The following is a 14668-nucleotide window of genomic DNA, read 5'->3' on the forward strand; positions in this document are numbered from 1 at the left end:
CCTCCATAAGCTTGCTTTTAAAACACAGATCTTTCGTTTCCTTTCGTATATTAAATGAACAAGAATGGAGAGGCGAGGTGGAACTAAATCAATCCTACATAAGCTTGCATTTAAAATACAGATCTTACGTTTCCTCTTGTAGTTTAACATTCACAAGGCATCAAATGAGATTTTAATCAGGCCAAAACTTGATGTTTTTTAATGAACTTATGCCTATCGAAAGTCATAACAGCTCGTTATCAAATGTTCCCTTGAGAATTGTCAGCGGAAAAAAACAATCATAGCTCCTCTCATCTCCTAAAAATATTTGCAACAAATAAGGCTATCGTAGGCGAATGAATAACCGCGCTAATGCTCGTGGTCATTATGAAGTAACAACGCATTGATGTCTCGGCCACAGCCACCCCCTCTCGTAAATTGTCTTCACCATCGCGATAAAAGAAAGGAAAGGCGGGATCTCTTAGGATTGTGATGTAAGGTCGTCGAAGGGACACGACCACAAGATAACCCTCTTCAAGGTCTTATCGGGAAATTAATAAGGGAAAAATTTTGGTAAGCATCCACGACCACCACGTTAGATGATGAACCTCTCTCACTCTCCCGTGGACACTGTACACTCAGCATTGGAAATCAACATAAATGATGTATCCCGGTAGCTGATTTTAATTGACCACAGACATCATAGCCTCAAGCTCCCCTCGAAATACCCTATCGTCCTCCCTCTCCCGGGGCATACACAAAACACCACCCCCAGTCCATTTTGAGACAAACCCTCCCCCTCACCCGCTCACTCCGACCCCTCCGCTCGATCGGCCCATCGAATCACGACGGGCTTGGGTGGGGGGGGCGGAGCACTCTTCTCCCTCGTCCCCTGTCTTAACAATGGGAAGGGTGGGCGGTCGGGTGAGTGGGGACACAGGGGTAGTGTGGTGGAGGGCAGGTGAGTGGAAGGTGAGCCCTTTACGCTATCCTCCCACCCCTTCAGTTCGGCGCGCAGCCCCGCAGCATGAATTTGGAGTTCCTTTTCAGCAACCCTCCCGCTTTCTCCTCACCCCTCCTCCTCACGCTACTGTTTTCTCCCTCCTCCTCCTATTCCTCTCCCCCTCCTCCGTCCACGCCTTCGCCGCCTCCGCCCACCGCCGTCTCCTCCTCCGTCTCATTAGGCCCTACTCCTCCTCCTCCCCTCACGCGTTGCTCTCCTTTCTGCCACCACCCGTCGAGGTGGGCGTCCCCACCATCACGACCCCCGACGAGCCCCCTCCGCCGCCGTTGTTCGTGATCTGCGCCAGCTTCTTGAAGAGGGCGGAGTTGACGAATCGCGGGTACGAGTCCCGGTGCATGAGTGTGTAGATCTGCAGCTGCGCCTCGTCGAACGTGTGCGGGGTGGGTGATTTCATGTTGCGGTTGACGAGTTCCCGGACCCTCGAGTCGAGAGAAACCTGAAACGGGGGACGGGGAGGAGGACCAAAGAGGGGATCGGGAATGGAGGGCATGATTAGAGGACCTCGCCGAAAGTGGTAAGATGAGGTGGGTTTGGAGATCACTCAAGCGAGCGACATGCCTCAGCACAGATAAGGCGAAAGCATGCACCATGTTGTAAGATTTTGCATTCGGCGCATTTCATTTCGTAAGAGTTTAAGCGTCATTAGTAAGCTTCGGTACAGTTAAAATTTTTCTCCATGGGAGATCAACCAACCAACCACAGTTATCAACCCGAAGGTCGGTTTGATAGGTGAGGGTAGAGCTCATCTGATGCTAAGCCAAATGACGTGTGTAATTCACACATCAGGGTAACGGGGTTAATTCCTTTCACTGTGACACCTGTGGTTTCCCATGAAGATTTGGTACTCGAAAATCAACAGCTTGGGTGAAGCTGAAGATGTTCCGGGAATGAACCTGGATCCTCCAGTGAGTAGTCCAACGTTCTACTCACTAGACTACTTTGTCCCCTCATGGAGGATGTCAGTAGGAAATCTGTCTGTCAAAAAAGTGACTGGCATTTCTATTTTCATTTTTCTGGAAAGTCACATTGACTGATTTCGGCAATTTAAGTAGCCATTGCATGCAAACCAAATTTAAAATTAATATTACTGAGTAATGAAAAGAATTAATGAGTGAAAAAGTAAGTGAAGTCAGCTTCAAATTAATCTATTACATGTGGAAAAATTCGAGAATCTCTCAACAACAGAATTAAGACGAACAAAACTAAACAGAACAAAAATAAACGAACCATCATACACGCATTTGGCAAAAAAAGCAAAAGAGCCAAAAGAAGACCCAAAAATAAACCAAAAATATTTATTATAATTTAATGAATAATATTGACTAACTATTTACTAACGAAATCTTTACTAACAAAATACATGAAGATAAAAGCGGATTTAAATACGAAAAATGCCTTTAACAACCGAAGACAAACATTTGAAGTAGAAATTCATGCAAATGATGCTGAACAAATATTGCACAAGCCATTCTCAATTATTCTGGAATAGAGGACAATTAAGAAAGAACAGGCTACAAATATTTAGGGCAATACTTAACAATATAGTAAATATTCCACACAAAAATGGTCATTTTCAAAGCTGAAACTAACAAATCGCTGCTCTGCGTTTTCCGGCAGTCATTAAATTGGGTTAACAAGTATTAAAACATTTAATAATTTTCTTATTTTACACAAATCCTTACGAAACATGCTAACTAATTGACAAAATTACTTGAAAATTGAAAAAGTGTAAAGCTTTTATTCGAGCCTAAGGATTTCCCTATCATTCAGTGACTTAATTTACTGAGGATCCAGGGAAAAATCGTGGAAAACTTGCTTGACTTCACTGTTTAAGAAAATGCTCTAAGTAAACGAGATAATTACACTAAGCGAGTTCTTCTTAGCTCATCTCCGTTTAAGTCCCCAACAGGAAGTATGCGTTGAGTATAATCGATCATTTTTATTGAGAAACAATCTTTTATAATTAAAAATTGTCCATCATCATATTCCTGTGTTTTGAAAAGTAAATACCATAGAATACTGTTAAAATATTCATATTTTCATAGTAAGCATCTTTTTATTATATTGGTATAAGAATTTGTTCTATGTTCCTGACGAGTTATTTGCATTGAAAGTCATACATATTTTTAGTTTAGATAAAAAACCATTGATATACTCGCACTGTGAAAAATGTTGCGAATCCGGCAATTACCTAAAATTCTTTACCTAAAATATACTCTCTGTGAAATAAATCAAATTAGACAGCATTCATTTCATGTTATGTCAACATTATTTGGGTGTGTATGGGTATTTTGTGTGTGTGCATGTGATGTGACATATGATCCTAAATAGAGTCTCAGAATAATTATAATATCTCGAATAATACAGTCCGTCGTTTTCGTTTCCCATGAGTCCGCTAAGATTTCATGAAAACGATTTACTTCAATGAAAACTACATATTTTTAGTAAGGTCATATTTTTTGACGAAGGTTTATAATTCATGCCTTTTGTAGCATTTTTAAATTTTTAATATTAATACTATTAGCTTGGAAAATTTATCACATTTACAATTTGTGCTATTTATATTTCAAAAATATATTTTTAATCCATTAGAATAACGTCAACAGAGCCATAGCATAAAAATGACAAAAATCATGTCTCCTGATGAGATACAATGAGTATAAAATCATCGGAAAACTAAGCATGCAATTTTTAAGAGGTTTCTATCCTGAGCGCATTTATAACTTAAATTGCGAGTTAGAATTTACTCAAATAGCTGTAAAAGTCTGCAGAAATATACAAGAAGAGTATTTTTTTCAATTTCCTTCCTCTTCCGTGAGTACGTACGTCTAAAGGATTTTCCTTCTGATCTCTTGTTCATTGATTGTAATGTCTGTTAAGCAGTTTAATAGTATAACTACCACTTAGTATTAACAATCAGACTTCTGATATCTAATCAGAATTCTGATTTACCTAATTGTTTATTGTGATAAGAGGCTAATTCAAAAATTCATTAAATAGGTCTTGTATAATCATTATAAGAGATTACTCATGGAATCCTCCAGGTCATTTTAAAAGGAGTACACATATGATTTATTTTATTTAATATCTTTATAATATTTATAAAAATTATTATGAGCAAGCTACAGACCATGTGGACGTCAGAAGAAATTGACAGAGCCAATGCAATAACAAAAGTGTGGTATACTAAATACAAACTCTTACATGTTCAAAACAACCCGAACTCTACTTTCTTAGGAAAGAGGAGGGGAATTCTTATGCCTAAATGTTACACAGCGCATGAACAAAATGGAGATTTTTTCCTCCTTGCAAAGAATATAACGTATTCCGACTTAATATATGCTTTGCTTGATATTTAGGAAAAATGGCACTCCATACAAATAAATACCACAGATATATGTTGTTATTTTCTCGATAGTATTTTAAAAAAGTATTTTCAAAATCTTCCATTAAATGTGTAATGTAATCCGTTTTATTTTCTGTGTTGATATACGGATAACTTTTATTAGTTCTCCAATAAGTCATAAATAATTATTTCCGTGTAATGACTTAGATTACGAGGGTCATCCGGAAAGTAGTACCCGTTCGTGCCGCATGAAATGCTGACGACGCGAGTAGCCGCTGGACGAGGTCAGATAGCTTCAGTGGCTTGTCTGCCTTCTCTGAGCCAAGTTGCGTGACGCTAGCATTGCCTGTGTTGTTTCTGTGATTGTTTACAATGTTTAAAAAAATTGAGAACGCCGCCAGTTGTGAAGTGAGGGCAGTGATTAAATTCCTCAATGCAAGAAACGTTCGCCCATGTGATATTCATCGCCAATTAAAGGAGGTGTATGGAGACAATGTAATGGACGAGTCGTCTGTTCGGCGGTGGTGTCGCAACTTCAACATGGGGAGGGGGAACACACACGACGATGAGCGTTCGGAGAGACCGTCTGTCATTACAGACCAACTGGTGAGCTCAGTTGACGAATTCGTGAGGAACGATCGGCGCGTCACAATTGATGACATCTGTGAGCATTTTCCCAATGTTTCTCGAACAATTGTTCATGAAATTGTTAAACACCATCTGCATTATGCAAAAATTTGTGCAAGATGGGTCCCTCGCGTATCTCAATGAGCTGGCGGCGAAGGACTATGCAGCAGGAATACAGAAACTTGTCACACGTTATGACAAATGCCTTAATTTGCTTGGAGATTATGTTGAGAAGTAGTTTAAAGTATCCTCTTTCAAATAAAATTTTTTATGTTTGTTAATATTTACTTTTGTGTCTTTATTTCACGAACGGGTACTACTTTCCGGATAACCCTCGTATAATGGGCAATTTGGAGTACACAAATAATTATATTTTAATAATGTTGGAGAGTAAGCTGAAATCTGAAGTATTACGAAAATATTCTGATGGTGAATTTAATCATGATGCATGCATGCTATGCATAACTATGTGAATAATTTACAATCATACTCTAATATAAATTACTATTTGTGTATGGAGTTAAAATATTTAATTTATTCTTAAACTTTCAATTTATATTTGATCACAGATTAATGATAGTCGTGATAAAGAATGCTCCTAGAATCTCGAACTTGATGTACATTTATAAAGTAAGGAAATAAAATTTTTTGAATGATGAAATATGGTCTTATTTTGCTTTTATCTTGTGGAGGAAGTAAATGGTTTTATTATTAAGCCCAAACGATAAAATGAATAAATTTTCAAAGCCGTAAGAGTAACGTGATACATTTTCTAAAAATTGATCATATGTACAAAATATGGGTAAATGAAATACACCATTGAAATAAAAGTCAGTTATGTTACTGATCTACTTGTTTTAAAATCTGGATGGCCTTGTTTTTGGCGTCGTAAAAGTTCTTTTCTCTGATTTTTAAGCATATTGTCATCATTTTGGAGCTGTTTTAGTATATTATTAGCGTTCAAAATCTTTATGAATTGAACACAAAGATATTTTTTAGAACTATCAGTGAATATAATAGGGGGAAATAATAATAGGAATATAATAAGGGAAAATATATGTAATGTGACTGTATTTGTGGTTTGTGTTTATTTAGGGCATTGTAATATTGCTGTAGACATTTTTGGAGAAGACTACACAGTTCAATCTAAATATTTATGGAATTACTCACGAACAATAGCCATATATAAGCATTAAGTGAAGAGCGTTTTTGAATAAATTATTGAGATTTCCACAGCGGAAAAAATTTATTCAACCTAACCAGGATTTGCTCAGTTAGTGGAGTTCATAAGCCTGTGAAATGTGCTACAATGTTTGCCAGTTACTTCATTTAATCCATTTTTTACTGTTTGTTTTTTAAAAGAGGATATTTATTAAACTGGAGCTAGGATCGTATTAAAATGATGAAATAATGTGATAATGACTAGGTACGGAGTAGATAACTTTTTTTCAGCAACTTTTAATTTATTTTGGAACGGAAAATGTGGTTAAAGTATGAATGTTTAAATTTCTATATATACTGGTTGTAAGTTTTATGTTAAACTTCAGGAATAATATCACCTAGCTGAGCTAAATTTATGACCGCGTGAAATCTTGGGTAATGTTTATTGCGTTGGCGATATGACATGTTAGTACTTGATGATTTTCGTAACGATTTAATTCCTATAGTCAGGTGCTCTGTACACCTGACGTCCAAGAACATGAATCAAGTTCTTTTCAAATCTTTTTCTCCATAATACTCGCTAATCTAATCAAGCAAAGATTTCGGGTGTGAGATCACGTTTAGAGGATCTTTAGATTAGAAGATTGATTTTCGGTACATAGATAACTACCACAGTTTGACCTTAGCCTCTCCACCGCAATTCCAATACTCGTTGCTCGTATGATGGCCGAGCAACTTGTAAGACTGGGTGACCAGCCCCAATGGAGTGGAAGATCAGCGGAGAAACGAGTGACTGGAGGAGTACTGGGGACCATATTTATTCGCAAAAACTATAACAATTTTCTGCCGCATACGATTGGGAAATTGCAATATCTTTTCCGGTAAGAAACTTAATTGACAAGAGTATTGGACTACATAACAGAGATACTGATTCTATTTTAGTTGATAGATATATATTATAGCATATAAGAGGTTGTAAAAATTCTCGAGGAGTCCTTGTCCAGGCAGTATAAAATATTAGTAACAGAGATATATTTAAATATAAGTCAGAATACTCGTAATTGTGGACCAACAGCCCCACAAGCAAGTGCACACCAAAGACCAACTGAAGGCTACTTGATACAGTAAAAGAGAGTTCAAAATAATTTAGCACATTTTTATGAAAAGGTAGAAAATCTCAGCTAGAAGTGTGTATATGAAAGCTGTTATGAGATGGCAGGATATATAAGTAATCTAGGCAAACAGTATTTGGAAACATTAAAAGAGAAAGCCGTAATCGAAAATAAACGTAGTGGTTGAGAAATTAAGGGCAGAAGGCCATCAAATAAAAAAGGTGAAGTTTAAAAATATAAAACGAATTCAAACAATCATATCACTGAAACTTTTATGAGGAAAGCAGCGAAATATGTCGTCGCTAAAGCGAAAGCTGCAGCGCATAGTAACATGTTTGGAACGCTGAAGACTGAGTAGGGGGCAAAAATCGCATACATCTACCTCTACTAATCACCCCGCAGGCCGCCGCAAGGGCGTGTGGCGGGGGGTGTTAAGAAGCCATCCGTAATTAAGAAAGAAAAAATAACCGCATGAAAAAGCCACAAATTTATACTATCCACAAACAAAACTTGGTATAAATTCATGCAAGAACACTGACACCCCACATACATGCAAACACTCAAACTACCAACTAACATACACATGCACCTAAAAATATACCTGATTTTGTTACGACTTGTAAATTTAATGTTTTTAATATTTGTAAAGTGACTCCGGTTTCTTACTATTATGATTTATAATTGTTCGAGGAAATAATGAATAATTGTATCTATCTGTACTGGAATCTATCTCCCTTATTTTATCTTTGTGGTCTGATCATACAAGTGAACCAAAGAGAGAGAAGAGGCCGGTAGAGGGATTCATTATGTTAAGTGTATCGATGAAAACAACTGAAGAATTTCGGTTGAAAAGGAAGATATTCGAAAACGATGGGAAAGCTACTTAGAAGGTTTAATAAGAGTAGAGAATGGAAAAGAAAACGCCCCAGTAGTACCAAAATCATTACAATGGTGGAAAATATTAAGAATGAAGAATTATACGAAGCTCCGAGAAAGATGAAGAAGGGAAAACATAAGGGTCATATGACATATTGGCTGTGGTGTAGATTTAGAGCAATTAGTGTTATTGACTGGCTTACTTAATTTTCAATAAGACGTTAAACCGCAAAGAAATACCTGTAGTCTAGAGAATACAGAACATATGTACAGTAGACAGCCTATTAGTACCTATTTAAAAAACAAGGGAAAAATACAATAGTGTGGCATATTAACGAGGACTTTAATGACTATCACATACAATGAAGATATGAAGTAGATTAATCATGCCAGATTTTACAAGAAACCTCAATCACTAATAAAAATCCGAATTTCAAAAATGTGTGATGTTTGCTGTTTAAATTTAGATTAAAAAGTACAAAAGGGTAAGTAGGAGCTACACCTAATATTCATAGATTTAGAGAAGACATATGATCGAATGTCGAAAGGAGAGGCCTAAGGGGTGGACGCTAGGGAGGAATAACCTACTATCCAAGTACAAATAAATAATAATACTCGTAGATGTGCATGAAGATGCAGAAAGCAAAGTAAGATCTGCTACAGGAGAGACTGAATTATTTAAAATTGAGAATGGGGTTACGTCAAGTCTCAGGTTTTAAGCCCGTATCTATAAAATATGAATGTTAAAGCCATCACATCAGAGCAGCAGGATGAAACTCTTAGGTGTACATTTGCTAATGAGCTTGTTTCAATAATGGAGAACAAATAAGAGGCGCAGAAGAAGAAAGAGACTTCTGACCAAGCGAGCTGTGCATGTACAAGCTTATTGTGAGCGTTAGAAAGACGGAGTATTTACTGTATCACGTCGAAGTTACAACTAATGGTTGATAGCTTCCATCGGAATTAAAACATTAAATAGAATAGATAAATCAAAACACCTGGGCTCAGTTACAGAAAAAAGTGGAGATACAGATGAAGACATTAAATGGAGGGTTTCTGCAGCTTTGTACCAGTACCGGAAGGTTACAGGGGCACTTGCGATAGGAGAATGCCAGACGCTTAAGGGCATAGTTTACCAAACTATAATTAGACCGGTACTCCCAAGTGTATATGACACGGAATACTAGTGAATAAATCTAGCCATGAAAAGCCACTGTATACTGATGAAATTTGTATGTTACGATGAATCAGCAGAGTTAGTAAAGTGGGCAGAATGTGCAATGCAGAATCGACTTGCCGGGCCGATGCTCTTACTATTATGCTATCGAGGAAACGTAAACTACTCTGAAATCTGCGGCGGTTTTATGCACCCCTTTGCTCCGATTCTTTGGCCAGAAGATGGCGTTGGGGGACTAATTCACCCACCAAAGAAGAAAATGGACGAGGGCACTAGAGGAAAGGATAGTAGGTAAAGCAATCATACGTTTCGTAGCACGCATAGGCAGAAGAAGGAAACGAGCCACAGTCTCCAAATATGTGTGTGTGGGTGTGTGTGTGTAGAAATATGTATTTTTGTGTACATATATGCATATATATAATATTAGTCGCGGTAGTCCAGGGGTAGAGCGTTGGACTGCCGACCGGAGGGGCCCGGGTAAGGCACTCTGGGCACCTGCAGCTCCACCCAAGCTATGTGATTTTTCGGGTACCAGGTCTTCCTGGGAAACCATAACCGGCACAGGGAAAGGAACTGGCCACCCTACCCTGATGTGTGAATTTCACACGCCGCCGGGCTTAGTACTGGGTGAACTCTACCATCACCTACCAAACCGACCCTCGGGTTGATTACTGTGTTTATGTATGTATGTATACACACACACACACATACACACACACTGATGCACACAATCGATAAATCGATATGAAATTATAATATAAATTCAAAACTCTCAACGCATTGGTAAGTTAAAGGGTAATGTTTTCCGTGAATACACAAATTTGTGGCTAACACGATAATATTTTTTGCTGAATATCTTTGTGAATCCATTGGAAAAAAAAGGTTCGTCCCAAAATCAACAAAAAAGTACAGATTTTCATGAGCAGCAACTAGTACGCGTAGTAATAGAGAATAGGATTTTGGGAACATTGTGGAAGAATTCGTTTGAAATTGCGGTGTAAATAGTTTATAAATTCCCTGATTCCTACGAACATGGATCTTTGGTGGAACGCAGGCGAAAATGAAACAATAGATTGTGGTAAAATACCTACAATATAATTTAGCCACAGCTCTAAAACGTTAGAGATTAAGAAGCTACCACCGTATCGCAAACATATCCGATTCCCCGTGAGTGTATGCAACACACCAAACATATTGTCGTGCGGGCCACGGAACAACCGGGGCTCTCAATCCTACACAGAGTCCAAATGGCATGATATTATTGACGGAACGCAGTGCATCCCTGAGTGAAATTTACATCGCAGAGGCAATTCTGAAATTAAAAGCGGAAATTTGGAGCGTATATATTTATATGAAAGATAACGGCAACAATACCAGCAAGTTTTGTGAAAGCTTGTCATCGTTATCAATGAAATAGTTATATACGATATGATTTTATTTCTGTACTCTTGGGAAAATATTGATTGAGATTGAGATGTACCATTTTCTAAAAATTTACTTCGGAAAAGTGGAAAAGAGAATATGCCGTTTCAAGTGTCGGCGCATATGCGCGTATATGCTTTGCAGAATTTACATTCCTTAAATTATAAGTTTAATAGGACACGAGACACACAGGTCAGATAAATAAAACCAATTTTCAAGGCCACTGAAGCAAATATCCAAGGGTTAAAGGTGTATTTAATGTGATCTTCACTTCCGGTCACTTAAGATTCTGCTCAATGATTATGACCATTATGGGTGGTTATGGCCATTATTTCTACCATTTAACACAAATACATAAAATTTGCATGCAGACTTTTGCATTAATCATTAGTCCAAATGCTCCAGAGTAAAAAAATCATGTCACAAGCTTAAGTTCTCACCTCTTTTGGTGATAGTATGGAGATGTAATCCTCGTAAATGAAGCGAGCTTTCTCCTCGATTGCTTCCGGGTTCGCCTCCCGCTTGAGCTCTTCGCATGCCAACCAAAATAGGATATTTTCCTCACTATATTCGCACTTGAGGAAATCTCGAAAAACTTTTCTCCCGGCTGAAAGAGAAAAAAATGGCAAATTAATCATATTTTTTATGAAATTTATACTTTTCGTTTCAATTTATTTATAATCTTTGAAAGTATATCTATTATATATATATATATATATATATATATTTATATTTATTTATTTATTTATTTTTTTTGCATGCATGCATATAAATTAATATGTATATTTGAAGCACTAAATCTAGACAAGCATGTACATGTAATGAGGTATTGCAGTGCGATACAAAAATGGCATGTTGCTTAAAAAATAAGTAAAAAATATTCTAATACAAGTTTTTGATTTAGATAAATTTAAATGACTAAAAGTCGTGACAAAAATAACGTGCAGGCATTGTTTATAAATTAAATTATATTCTACGTTATAAGAGAAACTAACTTGTTTGTGACACAAAAAAATCTGAATCATGTGAAAGTTTCACATTTCAATTTTGTGTATTCATCAGGCAGTGAAAAGTTCAAATGTTTTAAATTTAAAAACCTCCCTAAGGATAATCGATACTCAAAGAGAGTAATGTTTGCGACAATAATTTCCAGTCCAGTTTTAATATCTCCATTTTGTGAATTTATTTACGTCAAAAATCTTTTTTATAATTAGATAAGAAAAGTCCTTAAATGAAGATAGCATACATACCAGAGTTCTTCATGAGCTTATCAAAAGATTTTCCCCAGCTTCGTATCTCCTCCAACGTTGGTCTAAATAAGGAGAAAAAAATGTTTGAATTCATGTCAAGTTACCAGTCAACAAGAATGAATAATCCACGATTTTAGGAATTATCTCATGAATATCGCTTCAAACAATTTATTTGATATTTAATTCATTAAAAACCAGAAATTTATGCACAGTTATATTAAATGATGCATAACCTTTTTATTTAATAGCCAACATCCAAAATACCAAATACAGATTTTTCTCTCTCAAATGATATATGTATATTGAAGTAAAACCACTTCGTAAGTAGAATTTTCACTAGTGCTCAGGAATTACGTGGACACTAACTTAATAATACCTAACAGAGGATATTGATACTTTTTACTAATGGCAAAGATGTTATGACATTGCAGGATTTATTTCGCGTAAGTTTTTATCCATTTATTGTACTTTTCCTCCAATGATTAATTCCAACATAATTTACAATTACGGTTGAGAATTTTAGAGCTAGATTTAGCGCTCCTAGATCCTGGCTTTACTCATAAGGAGGAAGGGCTCTTTAATCCCTCAAGTAGGTTGAAGATAAATATAGGCTAACAGCATTTTCGTGCACTAGCCTCGTTTCAAGAGCTCACTAGAATGTGCTGGTACAGCTCAAAGTTACTTTTTAATACCATACACATCTCCTCTGTTTCTGTGCCTGAAGAGAGGTTTCATGTCCACTGAGCTGAATTAAATAAATGTTCCTTCAATGAATAAATATACAATTCTATGACAAGAAATAAATATGGATGTTTATTAATAAGTTAAACCACAAGTTTTCGTTGATTTTAGTACTACTTTCTTGTTTTAACTAACGTTGACACAAATATGTGAAATTATAGAAAGAAATAAATGAAATTAATATTTAAAAACACAAAATATTAGGGAACCCGAAAGATGCTGGTTATTACTGCAAATGTACTAAAAGCACGTTTGAAGTAGCTTGGAGGAAAAAAAATCAAGTTTTGACCTAAGTTTCATCACAGAAGAATAATCTATCAAGCAACTAAAAACAGAAAAAACTTGAGGTTTTGAGTGCCACCATAAGGCAGACCATAGGAACTCACGGTGGATCCCCGTCGCAGCTGAATGGGTCGAGGCCGTTGGGATCCTTGCCCTTCGTGCTCTCATCGGCCCCGCTGCCCGCCCTCCCGCTGCCACCACCCTCGCCCGAACCCCCGCCGCTAACCCCCTTCAGTGCCAGGCTACCCGAAAAGAAGCCGCCCTCGGAATTCACGCACCTGCATGGAGAGAAAAGAACATTGCGCGTTAGAGATTTTTCGAATTTAATTTAAAGTCTGGGCAAATTTCAAGCAGTTTGAAGTGGATTGGGTCCAAAGCTCAGGGAAGGACGATTTGAAATTTTTTTGGTGCTCCGAATATCAGGTTAGAGGTGATATTCCATATCAAACTGGTTTCCGATGAATTCGATTCGGGAAGCTGGATTCGGCAAGGTCATCATTACCACATTGGTGAAATATTTTAAGTGCATCATTAACGTGTGTTAATAAACACTCGATTTAATTTCATTATGGAACATATCAAATGAATTAAATGAAATTCGAAGAGGAGATTAAAACTGGACTAGAGAATTATATTTTACCGGAATGTTACATATTTTTCAATGATTACAAAAACAGTTTATAGTGCAAAATAGACCATGCATGTGTTGCAATATGCTAATTTAATGGCAACTTATGTAAACCATTAAATCAAAATCATTTTAGAAATGGAAATTCGGATTGATACAGTCAAAATCAACTTGCCTTTAACACCTCTTGATATGATATTCAACGCAAATCTTTTATTTTTTCATAGCAATTAAGTAAACATTGGATACCTGTTTTACCTTGGCTATAAACCTTTAATTATAATTCTCCTTTTTGATGCAGTATTAAATACACACTTAAGCTACAGAAATTGAAATACGTAGTAAGTGATCCTAATTATGAGTGGTTAACGACACAACTGTGTTACATTACATCCTTATCCCACCTCTTACCATCGGCGGGATAAGGATGTAATGTAACAACATGTTAAGGAATCATTCTCAACACGGAAGCCAACCGCTCGAGTTCAGATAGGACGAGCTACATACAGAACAATAACAATATATATAATTTTAAGAATTCACTGGAGAACATCATGAAGCCAATCCTAAGATATTTATTCTTATTTTTCATTCTTTATATAAAATGTGTAGTATCTGTTTAGTATCTGTGTAGTATCTATAAAAGCAATGACTTTCATAAAAATGCTTAAGCACTTGAAATAATGATTAATTTAAACAAATAAGCACATTAATTAATAAATTTAAATGTTTCAGCAATTGAAGTAACTCAAAATCAAGAAAAATGGAGTTATTTGATACTAATACAAATATTTAGTCGTATTACTAAGGATTCAAATAAAAATAGGACTTGGGAAACACGAGACAATAAAGAAGCCAAAATATGTCACAGATATTTCCTCCATGTTTAAAACTTATTAATAATGCATTGGAGGTAAGCATTCTCTCAGAATGAATTACAAAATATAACAAGAAACACCGAAAAACGATTTGTTTTCCCAGAAAGTATAGCTGGGACTAAACTTAAATCATAATAAAATTCAGAAGGCAGCTTCATTAAATTT

At 36.5% G+C, this 14668-nt stretch overlaps 1 protein-coding gene across 1 annotated transcript; it reads right to left on the bottom strand.

The window, feature by feature from the left end:
* Nucleotides 1-1183: 1183 nt before the first annotated feature.
* Dhit (Double hit) lies at nucleotides 1184-13166 on the bottom strand. Its single transcript, XM_071588376.1, has 4 exons — nucleotides 13102-13166; nucleotides 11975-12036; nucleotides 11165-11331; nucleotides 1184-1439 (listed from the first exon to the last, which is right to left on the bottom strand). Exons 2-4 carry the CDS (start codon nucleotides 11985-11987, stop codon nucleotides 1185-1187), a joined length of 435 nt encoding a protein of 144 aa, XP_071444477.1. The 5' UTR covers nucleotides 11988-12036; nucleotides 13102-13166; the 3' UTR covers nucleotide 1184.
* Nucleotides 13167-14668: the final 1502 nt, after the last annotated feature.

The sequence above is a fragment of the Hetaerina americana genome, unplaced genomic scaffold (assembly GCF_022747635.1).
Source record: "Hetaerina americana unplaced genomic scaffold, ioHetAmer1.1.p SCAF_3, whole genome shotgun sequence".
Lineage (NCBI taxonomy): Eukaryota > Metazoa > Arthropoda > Insecta > Odonata > Calopterygidae > Hetaerina > Hetaerina americana.